This window comes from Sebastes umbrosus, chromosome 14, assembly GCF_015220745.1.
Source record: "Sebastes umbrosus isolate fSebUmb1 chromosome 14, fSebUmb1.pri, whole genome shotgun sequence".
Lineage (NCBI taxonomy): Eukaryota > Metazoa > Chordata > Actinopteri > Perciformes > Sebastidae > Sebastes > Sebastes umbrosus.
Window position 1 is genome coordinate 15,106,081 of NC_051282.1, and position 16,814 is coordinate 15,122,894.

Genomic DNA, 16,814 nt, shown 5'->3' on the forward strand with positions numbered 1-16,814 from the left:
AAAAATATACTGCCTACTGCTGCTTTAAGTTTCACAAATGTGTCAGGTGTTGGCAGAGAAAGGGTTAAAGGCAAATTGCTATTGTTGGACCCTAATGACAAATCAAAACACTTAGTACACTTGTTTGTGAAAGCAGAGAGATTCTAAATGCCACAAATTGGGACGGCTGGCACCTCAATAATCACCAATATCAAGGACAATTTTCCCTCTCCTCCATCTTGCTATGTGCACCTGCGATTTATACAGCGGGTTCAGAGTTAATGCTTATTTCTTGTGACTTGCTGCTGATGTGTGTGACTGTCAACACAACAGCTGCTGAACTGAAGCCCACTTTGGAGGCAATTACGTTTGCTCTGACTGATATAAGGCTTACAGAGAGTAAAGCAGCATACTAACCAATTTCACTTCTCTTTCAAATGCTCCCAACACTTCCGTCGAACTTAGAGAAGCTACATTTGCTTTATGTGGATGTTGATGTCACGGACAGATTATGAGACAACGGCCCCTACAGACATGTTACAGACTGTTGATTTGTGTCACTTTGCAGATGTTTTACATGTCTTTGTGGTCCGTTTTGTCTATTTGCAGTTGACTTGTGTCTCTTTGCAGTCAACTTGTGTCTCTTTACAGTCATTTTGCATCTCTGAGACTCTTGGATTCATTTTGCATCTCTGTGGTCACCTTTTGTCTTTGCAGTCAATTTATGTCTTTGGTTTATTTGTGTCTTTGTAGTCATTTTGAGTGTCTTTGTGGTCAGTTTGCATCTCTGTGGTCATGTTTTGTCTCTTTACAGTCGATTTGTGTCTTTTTGGTTGATTTGTTTGTCTTTGTGGCCATTTTGCGTCTCTTTGTAGTTGTTTTTAGTCTCTTTGTAGCTGTTTGATTGACTTTCCAAATGTTAACAGTCACTTCAAACAAAGGCTCTGGTGCAGGGAAATCTAACCCTTTGGACCCCTGGCTGTCTTCCCTGTAGGCCTGTTCAATAATCCATTTATGGTTGATGTTCTAGCAAGCCTGTCTTATCACAAGCTACCCTCTTAAATATGAAATTCTGGCAACAATACATTCCTCATTATGAATCAAAGAATATAATGATTGAAGCCATTACGGGAGAACTAAAGCATCGCAGACAGAGCAGGCAGCTGGTAGATTACCTCGTCTTATAACAAATGCTCCAGATGATTGACAGAAGGGGAAATGGGCCCAATTAAAAAGGGTCAACTTGGAACAATCCAGCTGCAAACGCATTGTCAGGCTTAATCGTTCTGGTGGGCATATGCATGTCTGTACTGAAATAGTCTGGAACATTTTGTGACATTTTTGTGCTGCAGCAACACAAAAGCAAGTTAGAGATGAATAAATATTCATAGTGAGGTGTTAATTATTCATTTTAGGGTGTGATATATGTAAAGAGTTCAATGTATATTCCATGGCACATTCATAAAAGAAGTGCTTTATTTATTATTTGTTTAAGTTGTAAATTTGAAAATGAAAGTGTCCCTTAAAACCGGACAGTTCACTCTTCAATCAAGCATTTATTCACTCTATTCATACTTACAGTAAGTGACCTTTGTTTCAACTGTTAAGTTAGCATGATACAGTCGAGTCGGTCGACTCAAAGTTGATGAAAAAAGAAAATTAAGTGAGGGAGATTTGTTTCTTTTTCGCCCCTTTTTTCTTGTCTGATGTTCAGCATTTGTGTCAAGTTGCAATTTTCAGCAGATAGCAGGAAGTAACTTAATTTGTTCACAGATAAGTATTTGTACATTATGTGGTCAAAAAGTAATATTCTTCTGCCCTCATTTGTGCACAGCTATGCAGAAAGCTAAATAGACTTCTAAAAAAAGGAAGAAGACAGGATGCAATTGTGAAATAGTGAAACCAATGTTGGTTAAATTATGAGATTCCATTAACAAGTCATTGTAAAAATGTGTTAGTACAGTAACAAGGAAACTGGATTCCCAGAAGTATAGATTAACGGTCAAATTACATAATTAGTTATATTGTTCCTCATTATAGAAACAAAGAATCATCAGTGAAAGATCAACATCAAGGATGTTGACATAGGATGTAACACAGTAGCCTAATTAATCTAGTAAACACACACACAGTCCACAATACTATAAGTAAAAATAGTTAAAGGTCCCATATTTTAAGAAGTTTGATTTTCATGTCTTTTATATAATAAAGCAGGTTTACGTGCTGTATAAATACTGTGAAAGTATTGAAACGCTCAATCCACACAGAAATCCACACAGCCCGTATTCGAGAAACTGTGCCTTTAAACGAGCCGTCAGGATTTCTGTAACTTTGTGATGTCACAAATCTACAATATGTTAAAACACATTCTAAATGTGTCCCAGTTTATTTCCTGCTGCAGTGTATGTGAATGACATCAGCTGACAGGAAGTAAACATGAACCCAAGCCAACACATTTCTGTTGCGGTTCCATTAAAATGCACTGAAACGGAGCGTTTCAGAGGGTAAATACAGGCAGGCAGACAGTATGAGGAAAATAAAGTTTATTTTGAACATTATAGTATGTAAACATGTTCTAGTAGGAACATAGAATACAAGTATGAACCTGAAAATGAGCATGATATGTGACCTTTAAATAAATGCAACATTTACAGTAAATTAGCTTAGAGAGTTGTATTAGCAACACATTAGACGGACTAACACATTGTTGGTTTTTGGTTATGGGATGGTCAGTTTTCTTCTCATGGGATTTGTTGACAATAACAGAAATACTGAATATTTCCTTTATTTATTTATTTTATGTGTAAGGACAGTGTATGGAGGCAACGCACATTAATCAACATTTCTGTAAATGTGCCAGTGTTAGCGAGCTGGCTAATTTTCAAGTCCTTTGGCGAGATTCAGTCTTGTGAAGGGCTCATTGCATGGGTGGAATATGGTCTCAGAAAAGTACAATATGCAAGTCTCCTTCAAAAATAATCCAAGGTGCACTGTAGTGTTTGAACAAAGTTAAAATGCCTTTATTTTACATGGCAATAATTGTTTAAAATGACCAATGCATTGCGACCAACATAGGTCTTCATCAGGGTCACTTTGGCGAGATGTTTTGAAAATGAGGTGATCATGGTTAAATGTAAGCTTTACAAACAGAGGATAACAAGATGCCATGAAGACAGAGACAAGAAAGCATTCTGAAGCCAGGAAACAGCAAAACATAAGCAGAACAATACAGCAACAATATGCACTCATTGGTACATGTAGCCATGCAAGCAACACAAAGCAACAAAACACAGCCGGACCAGCCTTTTTCTTAAAGGTATCTATTCTACATGCTGAATGGCAGTTTAGTGAAAGTGCCTGAATGCTATCAGTGCTTGTTCTTCATTCCTAATACGTTACATAAATGTAATAATACATCATGATTTGTACATACCAACAGTCTCTGAGGTGTTCAGAAATGTGAAGCCCACTAGGTGGGGCCTCATATTTAGAAATGAACGAAGCCCCGCTCTGTTCAAGTCGTTTCCTTCCTGTTGAAGAAGTCATGTTTGACACCACGTCTTAAGAAACAGAGTACATGGTTATTTGGTCCTTACCATACAGAACAAGGTACATTTTACCAGTACAGATGTACTGTGTCATCACTGTAGTAACAATATAATCAGACCACTGTGGTAAAACAGTACAATGTGATTGCAGCACATTGGGAAAATTGTGAATAAACTATACACATCCTACCTAATTTTAAGTAGAAAATAAAATATGGCTCCTTTTTTTTGTTCATATTTGTAATATTTTATATTTTTTTTACGAGGCACTTAATTTTATTTATAGTAATAGTAGTACAGTACTAGTAGTTGTTTTTGTAGAGCTAGTATGTGTAATAATAGTAGTGGTGGTGTTGCGTATAGGGTATGAATGAAATCTCTTTTCTAAAGAAATGTCCACACGCACATAAACAGACATGTCAAAATTTTGTTGTGTACGTCACAAGATATTTAGTAAGAGAGATGTTGAGACCTCGGAGTCTCTTCTTTGTCACAGAATGGCAGCGCCGGCCCTTTTTTCACCCTGACACTCAGTTTTGTTTCCTGTACAGCTGTCAGTCGTCTCTTCACCATCAACAACATGGCTATACGCAGAAAAGACAGCTTCCTCTGGGGGAAAGGTACGCTATTATTATTCTTTTTAATCAATACTTTATATTATTATGGAAAGCTGCTGCTCAAAAACAAATTGTGTGAGATGATTTAAAGTATTAATCAAATCATTTGTGGTGTGTTGTCTAGAACTCATTTAAACTGCTGCTAATTTACATTTTGTGGGTTCCAAACTTTTCAGTGATGTTGACTAAAGTATGTTCTTGTATGTTTTGCTTTTATGTGGAAATGTTTTTTTCAAAAACTACACATATTTGATAGTTCTGTTATTCAACTTTTGTATCATTTGAGACCTGTGATACACGATAATCTTCCTGTAGTGGGCAACTTCGGGATTTAAAAAGTGAAGCCAATGCTGAAGTGCCTTAAACTTGTATTCTTTCTAACAGCCAGCAGGGGGAGACTCCTCTGGTTGCAAAAAGAAGTCTGGTTGTATAGAAGTCAATGAGAAAATGAGCCTACTTCTCACTTGATTTATTACCTCAGTAAACATTGTAAACATGAGTTTATGGTTTCAATCGCTAGTTTCAAGTCTTCTTCAATACAGCATGATGTTCATTTAGTAAATTATGGTCCCATTTAGAGTCAAATAGACCATAACGCAGGGTATGCTTTAGGTCGTGATTGACAGGTCGCTACCACGGCGTTGTCTGGTCTGGGAGTTACAACTTACAACTTTAACTCTTTTCACAGTGTGTTTTCAGTTCATGAAAGTTAATTATGACATTTTTGGTCACCTAGAAATGCTTTATTCAGCATTCGTTTGTACTTAGCTCCACCCTCTCGTGTCATTTCTGGTTGCAAAAACCAAGATGGTCAAAACTCGAGGCTTCAAAACGGCAGTCCACAAACCAATGGGTGACTGTACATCCACTTCTTCTACAAATCAGACAAATTGTACTTTAATGGCACACAATACAGTCAAAATGAACCTGATTCATTGAAAAGAGGAAGAGAAACAGCTATTTTCAGCCCTTTTGCTTCTCTCATTCATTGACCTCTTCTCTAACTAGTGGAGGATGAAGTTGTGATGCATGCTGCACTGTGAGAGAGAGCGTAGGCGTGAGGGAGGTTGTCAAGACAGTCCACAGAGCTGCATGTCTACTGACTGCTTCATCAATATATGCCACCATCCTGAACTGTACTTGTCTTAGTGCTGATGCCTGTTGTCGCCCCACAGCTCCACCAAAACTCCCCCCAGGAGACAGGAGGCAGGGCGACACCATCAAGATTCACAAGTTTGATCTGCTGGATGACATTCAGGTACTATAATACATCCCTCCAAGGTCTTACAATAAAATCACTCATTTCTCTTTCTCCACCCACTCTTCGCTCCTCAGCAGAGCTTTTCACAGCACACAAAGGCGTTTAGTTCACCAACTTTTAATTGACATGTGAAGGATTTGAAGGTTATTTTCTGTGTTGGGACCAATAGGCCACCATACCAGAGGTTTCTGTGATGTAATGACAAACCTTGGTACAAAGCTAACATCACCACTCTCTTTCTCACCTCCCTCTCTCAGAAGCTGAGGCTGGAGATCAATCACGTCATGCCAGAAATCCACAGCCCTGAAATGAAGGAACAGAAGTGAGTTTGAGCAATTTTTTTTTAAAGCAGCTCTTATGAGTCAGCGCGGCATCTTCCCCTCTTAAGTGACACTATAGCAGACTCCCACTCCCCACGTAATGCTCACTTTGACAAAGTCATAGGCTACGAGCAGCTTTATTGTGATTTTTATTTGAGTCAGAAGTCAAAATAATTCCCAATAGATGCTGCCTCTGCTACTCAAACCTTTCACCCTGATGCTCTGATGCTTTTAAACCATTTGATGAAAATGCCTCACAGCGGTGGTTCTCAGCCTTTTTTGTAGGCTACCCACAGTCTGTCAGATGAATTCAAGTCCATGGCACCAATTAAACCGTTTATCTATTATTTTAAACTGTTTCAACTGTTTACCCATTAGTTAACTATTATTATTATTATAACTGTTAATCCATTTCTTTTAGTTAAGCCTTTCAACTGTTTACCCATTAGTACCTTCAGCTAACTAATTTACTTCAACTGTTTAACCATTAGTGTCTTTAGCTAACTATTTCAACTGTTTACCCATTAACATCTTCAGCTACAGTAACTAGTTCAACTGTTTACCCATTAACATCTTCAGCTACAGTAACTAGTTCAACTGTTTATCCATTCAAGATTCAAGATTCAAGCCCTTTATTGTCATTGTGTAGTACAACGAAATTAGATTGTGACAAAGATAATACAATATAAAATATAAAAATACAATATGTATATTGATGAGATGACAGTTTTGCCAGATTATTGCACAAAGTGTCCGTCAGATAATTATATAATCATTGCACAGCATCATATAATTATTGCACAGAGTGATCAGCATGTTATTGCACATATCCGTAACAGTAGATTTACAGTATTTACATTGCAAAAGTGACACAAAAGTGACCAAGATGTTATTGCACATTTACATTACACGTGTTCAATTCATACAGAGGAGACGCCAGAGAAATAGTGCCTTTAGCTAACTATTTCTACTCCATTACTTTAAGATAACTATTTCAACTGTTTATTTAGATAACTATTTCAACCATCTATCCGTTACTTTTAGCTAATGTAACTATTTAAACTGAAACGCCATCCATTGACGCTAACTATTAACTGTTTATCATTACCTTTAGTTAACAATTTCAACCATTTATCCATCACTTTTAACTAACTTTGTCTAACTAACTCTGCTTCATTGCTTGCTAACTATTCTTCATGCACTCTCAACACGTCGTGTTCAGCAGTTACAGCGTCCTGAATCTATGGATTTTTTTATTCAAATTGTAATTATATATATTTTTTTAATTAGTTGGGCTATGCACACACTTTCCACGATTAACCCCTGGGTGGTCATCACTGATGTCTCCATTTATGAAGGAGTCATACTGCAGTTCTGAGCGTAATAAAACCCAGTTACTGAGCACTGTGACAGAAATTGTAGAGAAAGGCTTGTGACATTTTGAGAATGTGTGCATGTGGCTATCTATTATAGACACATTTGGACTTCCTGTTGCTTTTGTCACGGCTTTCAGAAGGTGATATTAACATGTCAGTGGTATGACACTGCAATTCACGGTGTTACTGGCATGACAGCCACAGTTTCTCAGTTCTCCACCCCAACACCCTCAACACCCACCATATAAAATAGGTCACACACTAACGAATCATGGTGAAAATGCTCTGAAGAGTTTGTTTTAGCAATTTATTGAATGACAGAAAATGAATTGATGACCATTTTGATATATTTGATAGTTGATTAAACATTAAGTCATCTTTATTAAGTCAAAATACCAAATAACTTCTGGTTCAAACCTCTTAAATTTGAGAATTTGCTGTTTTTCTTTATATCATAGCATTGGTGATTGAATAATTTGGATTTTAAACTGTTGGCCAGGTAAAATAATTACTCTGAGCTCATTTTGGGCCTCAGTAACTTGTGAAGGGTATGAATTTGACGTTTCTCCATTCATATAAATATATAAATATATAAATATACCCAATCTGTAATAAGTTAATGCTGTATTTTCCCAATCCAGAATACAGTGTACAAATTTACAAATATATTACAAAGCAAAAAACCCAGTTTATATGGTATATAGTAGCTATATAGATATTATATACAAGTAAATCGACCTCCTCTTCTTCTCTTCCTTTTTGATACATTTTTTATTTGTTCATTCAATTTTTTATTGAAAGAAATAACTCATTATATGAAAAGTATATATGTTAATTTAAAATGGAAATTGTTGTCTTCTTTTGCAGTAAAACTGATGTGAGAAACAGGAGATTCTTACGCGGGAAAAAGAAATTCAACATGGACCCCAAAAAGGTGAGTTTATATAGTATTTTTTACATATAAACAGGAAAAAGAGGATTTAATGGTGAAAGATCCGGTTGATTTCTTGCTCTGAAGATATAAGTTGTTGTCGCAAACCTTTAACATGCAGGGCATTTTAGTTATTTGACATTTTAGCTGTATGTAAATATGACTCGTATATATGTGTTTATGCAGCCTAACCTGACCAACACTCAACACTTTGGTCACCTGTGTACCTGAACAGAGTACTTTCAAAGAGATATCATGGCATAATCTTTGGTTATGCCATGCTCCATGCCCTTTCATTCAACACTAAGTGGAAACATTCAAGTCTCAGTAAAGATACAGTAGGTGAAAGCATACTTTCACTCACTTCAGTTTCTCTGGATCTGAAGGTCAACAGCCAGATGACAGCGAATATAACTCCACACAGAGCGGATGTGGATTTGAGTGATGTGTCTGTGTGTGTCTGTGTGTGTGTGTGTGTGTGTGAGATGTGCAGAAATGCAAACTGTGCACAGTCGCAGAGGATGACTGAATAGCGAGAAAAACCACATCCTGTTCCCTGAAGTGGTGCAGAAGCGCCACTTCACCACAGCGACCTACGTCTTTTCGTTGCTTCCTCTCTGCCTCCTCGGTTGAAAAGCTCAGTCCCTCGGCCTGTGACCGCTCTGAGCTCAGGCCTTAAGACCTGTACGAGTGGGAGGATGAGAAGTTTTCAGACTGGTTGGGGTTAAAGGGGTCTTTAAGTGTAATTGATTTGAAGAAGCATTCAGCAGGAGTACACACTCAATCGAAAGGATCATACTGTGAAGATTTGGCTCTGAACATCCTGTAAGATTTAGAGATTAAAGTGTGCAATATTCATTTAACCTTTCTCATCTTCTTTCTCTGGCGAGTAATGACGACAGTGACTCAAAAGGAGAAGAAGAAAACTTTCTTGCTTATCAGCGTTAGCAGCACTGATAAGAATTTAAACACTTTGGCCAACGTTTTACGTGAAAGCTTGCATGCTGTGGTACTTATTTCCTTTTCTGGAAGTCGAAACACACAAAATATGAAACATATAAAACCCTCTGATGACTGGACATTTAAACAAAGCCAAATGTGGCAGATTGCGCCCTGAACGACCACGCTACACCACAAAAAACACACGTGTCTGTGTGTAAACATGGACATTACTGATTTGCATGCTCCCGGTTTCCAAATACTTTTCATACAACCTGACTTCCCACCCCTCCTTCCTTCAGGGTGTCCATTACCTAGTTGAAAATGACCTGCTGGAATGGCGAGCAGAGTCGGTGGCTGAGTTTCTTTACAAAGAGGAGGGACTGAATAAGACCGCCATCGGCAACTTCCTGGGAGAAAGGTACAGTACGCACACAAGTGATCTGGGGAGAAACATGTGGATGTAACTTGGACTCTGAGGAAAGTCTAGGCTGAAATAACACATTGGCCGGATATTACTTATCCAGACTTCTATACATATTTGATTGAATCACGTTCGGCTAAGTGTTTAGTCTGTAAATAAGCCTTGGTTAACACGCTACACAACAGCTTTATGTAATTTTCTCTTTCTCTTTTTCTTTCCCACACTTCTGTGCTGAAAGAGTTCATATATTGACCTTTAGCTTTATAATGTATCTCACACGAATGTTGTTACTCTCTTGGCTTTCACACAGGGAGGAAATGCATCTGCAGACACTGAAAGCGTTTGTGGGCCTGCATGAATTCTCAGACCTGAATCTGGTGCAGGCGCTGAGGTTTGTGTAGCTTCTAAAGTCGTTGCAGCAGTTTCTACCTTTAGTCTTGTTTTTCTGATGATGTAGAAATCCTCCTACTTCTTACCAGTATCTGTTTGACATTGCGTGTGTGTTTTTTGACACCCCTGCCGTCTTGCAGGCAGTTTCTGTGGAGCTTTCGTCTCCCGGGAGAAGCTCAGAAGATTGACAGGATGATGGAGGCGTTTGCAACTCGCTACTGCGACTGTAACCCAGGGGTCTTCCAATCCACAGGTACCAACAACAAAGACCCTGCTCTGTCTCGCCTGACTCACTCGCTCAGACAGTCCAATTAAAAAGTTTCATTTCTGTTTCATTAATTTAATAGATTGAAAAAATAACCCTCTAAAAGTCTACCAGCGTAAATGTGTTTTTTTTTCTTTCCACAACACACGAGTGAAGCCACAGTTACATCTCATCTCTCTCTCACTGATCACAGTAAATAGATTCAGTATAAGTGGTTTTACTCTGGCCGCATTCACAGAAACCTATTAGTTTTAATGGGTGCAATTTATAGAGCTGAAGTAGTACAATGCCGTATTAGGGCCATTGTAGGTTAAAAATAAATAAATAAATACATAGCCGGGTTGAGGTGGGTATTTTTCTGAGAAAAAAAATTCAGAATTTATGAGAAAAAAACTCTGACATTCTGTGAGATTAAAGTGGTAATTCACGAGAAAATAACTAGAATATTCTCTGAGATTATAAAGTCATAAATTCACAAGAAAAAAATGGGATACTCTCTGAGATTAAATTGGTAAATTTACAAAAAAAAAAATTGCAAATCTACAAGAAAAAACACAAAAAACACAAAAAAAAACCTCAGAAAAATTGATTTTTTTTTTGTTAAGGAATCACATTGCTTTGCACAGTTGGATCAACCTCATCACACTACAGATGCTATCGTTAAACACTGTGGTAACATGAGCCGCCAAGTGCAAAATATATTATGTATTAACTATTTATTCATGTTCATAAAAGAAAACAAAAAGAACATGAAAGAAATGTGTATTTTTCAGTACCTTCACCAAACTCAGAGGCAGTCCGTCAGAGAGGACATTGGAAACAACAATCTTTAGGATTTATCTGATAACCTGTTGGCAAAATAAAAGGTACAACAGGTCTAACATGAGGATAAATTACAATGCATACCAATGTCATCTTTATGTTCATAAAAGAACACAGAAACAAACATGAAAGAAAACACGTACAGTATATGTATTTTTCAGAACCTTTGCTTCGCTCAGAGGCCATTCTTACCATAATGTCACTTTTTTTATGACTTAAGGCACAGTGAAATTCAGATGGCGGCTGGCTTTACCATGTTTTTTTCTGATAAATTTACGACTTTAATCTTGGAAATTTTGAGTTTTAAGCCGTTATAGTACGAGAAGCAGTGATAACGATGCCTAACTGAAGAAAACTAACAGTGGTTTTCTGCATTCTGTGTGTGTGTGTGTGTGTGTGTGTGTGTTTTTGTGTGTAACAGACACCTGCTACATCCTGTCTTTTGCCATCATCATGCTCAACACGAGTCTCCACAACCCCAACGTGAAAGAAAAACCCAATCTGCAGCGATTTGTTACCATGAACAGAGGAATCAACAACGGGGAGGACCTGCCTACCGAGCTGCTCACGGTCTGCTGCTAATACCAATACCAGTGTCTTAATAATGTCCTTTTAATAACATCATTAGAAACTCATGTTTGTCACTAAACTAAACTAAAAACAGTATCTAAAATACTGCAATCATTTGCTAATTAGCACTAAACACAAAGTACAACCGAGGCTGATGGGAATGTCATTAGTTTTAGTCATAAACCAAAGTATTTTATTAACTTTTTGACCTGATGATGGTGCTAGATGAAAGTAACGGGCTCAGTTTTAAAGCTAGAGTGAAGATACTAGCATCATATGAAACTATAAAACCTAAGGAATCCATTGGTACCATGTCATACTAGCTTGTCGAGCGGGGGGCTAGATAACGCTCCAAACTTGCGCTAAATTTTGTCAAGGAAGAACAGTCATGGCCATTTTCAAAGGGGTCCCTTGACCTCTGACCTCAAGACGTGTGAATGAAAATGGATTCTATGGGTACCCACGAGTCTCCCCTTTACAGACATGCCCACTTTATGATAATCACATGCAGTTTGGGGCAAGTCATAGTCAAGTCAGCACACTGACACACTGACAGCTGTTGTTGCCTGTTGGGCTGCAGTTTGCCATGTTATGATTTGAGCATATTTTTTATGCTAAATGCAGTACCTGTGAGGGTTTCTGGACAATATCCATCATAGTTTTGTGTTGTTAATTGATTTCCAATAATAAATATATACATACATTTGCATAAAGCAGCATATTTGCCCACTCCCATGTTATTAAAAGTATTGGATACTTGACAAATCTCCCTTTAAGGTACATTTTGAACAGATAAAAAATGTGCCATTAATTTGCGATAAATAGTGATTAACTATGGACAATCATGCGAATTATTGCGATTAAATATTTGACAATTAAACATTTTCAATTGACAATAAAATAATAGATTTAGCCCTGGAAAAATCATCAAATTTCATACTGAAAACAATTAATTAAGCTTGTTTATTAGTTGTTGTACACATGAACAGGTCGTTTTTGAGCCTTAAGACAACAGGAGGGTAAAGCAAAATTTAGAGGTTCTTTAATTGAGTATTTGCATTTTGATTGCATTTTTTACTCTTTTTATAGACACCTAACATTGAGCAGGAAAATAACTACTAGGCTCTGTAAAATATTTTAGCCTGATTACGCAATGCATTGTGCACATTATCTAAGGAAAGACGGTTTTGGGGGATTTTTATTCTTACATTATCTCCAATCTTCTGGATTTTCATTCTGACAATGAATGTTCGTCACAATGGGTTCTTTTATCTTTTAACCTTTACTATCTGGTAACGTTTAAGTTAACCTTTCAATGCAGGGCTTTCCCATTGTGGTATTTTTCCTGTTTTTCTTCCACTACTGTCTAAATCAATTTTAAAGAAGATTAGACTTTTAAAATATTCTAAATTTGATGTTGACGTTTTCTTCCAGAAACTGTACGCGAGCATCCGCAGTGAGCCGTTCAAAATCCCAGTGGATGATGGGAACGACCTCACGCTGACATTTTTTAATCCAGACAGAGAAGGCTGGCTTCTTAAAATGGGTGAGATGATGATGATGTCTGTAGTACACAGAAAATAATCCAAACGAAACCTTGTTTTCCTAAATGTTTGTTGTCTTTGTTGAAGGTGGTCGAGTTAAAACCTGGAAGAGGAGGTGGTTCATTTTGACAGACAGCTGCTTGTACTACTTTGAATATACCACAGTAAGAATGTTTCTGCTGCTAAAAAACATTTGAGTCAATATGTAAATGTCATCCTACTGGTGGTCGAAAGGTTACATCTGTCTTTAATATCCTCCTCCTCCTCCTGCAGGATAAAGACCCGATCGGGATTATTCCTCTGGAGAATCTGTGTGTCAGGAAGCTACAAGACTCAGGCAAATCGGTAGGGTATATTCTTCTTTTGTTGTCTTGAGTTTCCTCGCACACATTATCTGCTGCCACACAACTTAATGTATCACACAGCAGCTGCTAAATGAATTTCTAGCACAAACAGTGAATCATGAGGCTATCAGACTGAAATAAACAGAAAGCATAGGCACACAGTAACAGTGCCACATGTGTGTCTATGTGTGTTTGAACAGTATTCTCTGGAGTTATATAACTCGAAAGGACAAAAGATCAAGGCCTGCAAGACGGAGAACAAAGGCAGAGTGGTGCAGGGTAAACACCAGTCCTATAAGCTCAGTGCAGCCAGTGCAGAAGAACGGGACGCCTGGATAGATGCGATCAGGTGAGAACTGTCGATGCTGTGGAGAACACGTGGGAGGCCGTGTGTCTTCAGTGTTTGAGATATTAAACATGTGATCACAAAAAGGTCAAACAAGCAACAAAGATGATCAGGATGAAAGCGTCTGATCTACAAACCTTCACATTACAGGCTGGTTATGTACCAAACTATTTCTTGGCTTGGAGCTTGAGCTGGTTGCCCGACAACAGCTCAGAGCCAAGAAATAGTCTGATTTACATTTTTACACGTCAGGTTTTGACCATATTAAACAAACCTGATAAAAACGTTTTAATTGGTGAGCATTAAAGGTGTTGATATGCCGATATGGTTACCTTTGGACGGAGCCTGGCTTGCTGTTTCCCCCTGTTTCCAGTCTTTATGCTAAACTAAGCTGACTGCCTGCTGGCTGTAGCTTCATAAACCCCATTTCAACCGCAGTAACTTTCCCCTGGAACTAAGAACCTTTTGAGGAACTCTTTGCATTTTGACCGCAAGGACCAGGGTCTAAATTATGTTAGATCCATTTTAGGACGAGGGGAGAACATTTATCTTTGTTTGATAACATTTGAAGTGAAGTTAGAACCCTTTAGTTCCTTGACAAGTAGTTCCAGGGACTAAAAGTCCCAGGAACTTTTGGTGGAAACCCAGCTATATTGAACAAAAACAGACATGAGAGTGATGTCGATCTCTGTGAGGCTGTACTAAGGCACAGGGGATGCTTTAAGCCAAATGCTAACACTAGCATGCTCAGAGTGACAATGCTAAGCAGGTACAATATTTACCATCTTAGTTTAGCTTGTTGGCATACTGATATTTGTTAAGTAAACACAGTACAGATACGGCTGATGAAAAAATCTTTTTCAGTATTTTTAGACACGTTATAGACTCAGCATTACATGGTTAAATGAAAAAGTAAATATGAAAATACAACTACTACTTTTGATGATCTCAGTTTCTAACTGAATCTTAATCTTCTCTTTCAGAGCGAGCATCACCAAAGACCCGTTTTATGACCTGGTGTCTCTACGAAAGAGGAAAGTCATTAACAACATTTCTTAACAGGACTGAAACACAAGATATGAATGAACTTATGACGAAGACTGTTCAGGAAAAAGAAAAACAAAACAGAATCACAAAGCATTTCACAGAAATTAGGAACTGATACCTTTTAAAGTGTAAAAAAAAGAAAAAGGGAACTATTTGTGGCTTCGTCTTCACATTACTTCTGCAAACTGCACACACTACTGCACCGACTTCAGGGGCTGACAGTCTTACTGACAAACATCTGCTGCAGGGCGAGTCCCAGAGGGGGCATGGGACCCCTGGAAGCTGATTGGCTGCTTCTGTTGCCCTCTACCAGAGTCAGAGGGTGAAAGGAAGTTGGCTTGGATGGATTACTGAACAGGCCTACTGGGTACAGTTCCAGGGCCCCTGATAACATTTATTGTGGGAAAGAATTGCACAAAAAACATGTATATCAACCACGAAGAGACGAAACAAAACTAAAAAGAGATGCAAAATGACCACAAAGAAACGCAAAACGACAACAGCGGGACTCAAAATGACTAAAATAAGACTAAAAGTTCCACAGATATGCAAAACAACTAAAATGAGACTCAAATGAATGAAATGAGACTCAAAATGACTGTAAAGAGATGCAAAACGACTAAATTGAGACTCAAAATGATGACAAAGATGCAAAACGACTAAAACGAGACTCAAAACGACTAAAATGAGACTCAAAATTATTAAAGCAAGACTCAAAATGAGACTCAAAATGACTACGAAGAGATGCAAAACAAACAAAAGTTATGCATAACGACTAAAACGAGACTCAAAATGACTAAAACGAGACTCAAAACGACTAAAATGAGAATCAAAATTACAACAGAGATGCAAAATAACTAAAACAAGACTCAAAATTAATAAAATGAGTCAAAATCTTTACTCATTTTACAAATATGCCCCCCAACCCCCCTCCCTATTTAATTGTTGTAAATAAAGTGATAAAGCAGGGGTAAAAGAAAAATAGCTAAAAGATCCTGTCAAGTTTTAAAATTAACTTATGAATACTTTGAAATTGTACAGTATATTGTATTTAGCTTGAACATATCTATAATCACAGTGTTTTTTTAATGACTGTATGTATAATTTAATGACTTTATATTGATGGTAGAATCTACTTGTTGTACATTAAACCGGTTTATAGTGAATCTGTTTGTGTGGCTGTTTGTCCAGCAGATGGAGCTACATCATCATTACTTCTTCTTTCATCCAGGTCGTTCAAACATTAACTTTTATATGACACACACTGAATATCTTTACAACATAATTACTGTTATTAATGATGACGAAGAAAGCAGTTAAGCTACTGAGAAATGTTATTAGATTAAGAAGGTATCTGATGTTTATCTGAAGGCTTTTCCTGTGCAGTTCCTGTTGTGAGCGTGTGATGCAGTAAGAGTTGTGGTTTCCTGGGAGCAAAAAACAAAACACCTTTGCTTTTGTTTGTGAAATACATTTCCTCACGATGTCAAACATGGGAGGGTTTAATCATCTTGATAATGAAAAATAAACTTCTTCAGGCTTCTTTTTAAAAGCTTAGAGGACACTTAACCCTGCTGCTGTGCTGACATCAGCTTTAACCTCACTGTTAAATTTACATTATTTTTCCTTATTCAAACACAATATGTATAAAAGTATAAAAGTATAAAAGTGTTAACTCTTCCTGTTGCCATAAACTGGACTTGCACAATTGATGAAGGTGACTAAATACAGAAATGACAATAAATGATTATTACACAAAAAAATATATATATACTGTATATATTGGAGAACCTGCCAAAATCAAAAATAAATGAAAAATAAATGAATGACTCACTAAATAAATGTAATTAAATGTGGCAAAAATAATATAAAAAATAAATGTAGCCATTAATTAATTGATAAAATGTGAAATAAATTGATATTTCTGCTTCTTTATTTACCTTTGTATTAATTCCCGTAGTTATTTACTCTTCTGTTTAATTTTCCCTTTTATTTATTTGTGTAATTAATTTTTTATTATTTTTTAAATTTATTTATTTTTCAATGTATGTATTTATTTCTGCGCGATTTTCCCTTTGCATTTCACCCCTT

At 37.2% G+C, this 16,814-nt stretch overlaps 1 protein-coding gene across 1 annotated transcript; it reads left to right on the top strand.

Moving 5' to 3' along the window:
- The first annotated feature begins 4,005 nt into the window (after window positions 1-4,005).
- On the top strand, window positions 4,006-16,549 carry LOC119501762 (cytohesin-2-like). Its single transcript, XM_037792345.1, has 13 exons — window positions 4,006-4,147; window positions 5,320-5,402; window positions 5,663-5,727; window positions 7,969-8,035; window positions 9,274-9,392; window positions 9,706-9,786; window positions 9,926-10,038; window positions 11,294-11,442; window positions 12,877-12,988; window positions 13,074-13,150; window positions 13,260-13,331; window positions 13,531-13,679; window positions 14,660-16,549. The coding sequence occupies exons 1-13, from the start codon at window positions 4,108-4,110 to the stop codon at window positions 14,733-14,735; spliced, it is 1,203 nt and encodes a 400-aa protein (XP_037648273.1). The 5' UTR covers window positions 4,006-4,107; the 3' UTR covers window positions 14,736-16,549.
- Window positions 16,550-16,814: the final 265 nt, after the last annotated feature.

What these genes read in the sequence shown, in the direction of transcription:
- LOC119501762 (XM_037792345.1), top strand. Translation starts at nt 4,108, where the DNA reads ATGGCTATACGCAGAAAAGACAGCTTCCTCTGGGGGAAAG. An exon ending in CAGCTTCCTCTGGGGGAAAG is followed by an intron (nt 4,148 to 5,319) that starts GTACGCTATTAT and finishes GTCGCCCCACAG; the next exon opens with CTCCACCAAAACTCCCCCCA. An exon ending in TGCCTACCGAGCTGCTCACG is followed by an intron (nt 11,443 to 12,876) that starts GTCTGCTGCTAA and finishes GTTTTCTTCCAG; the next exon opens with AAACTGTACGCGAGCATCCG.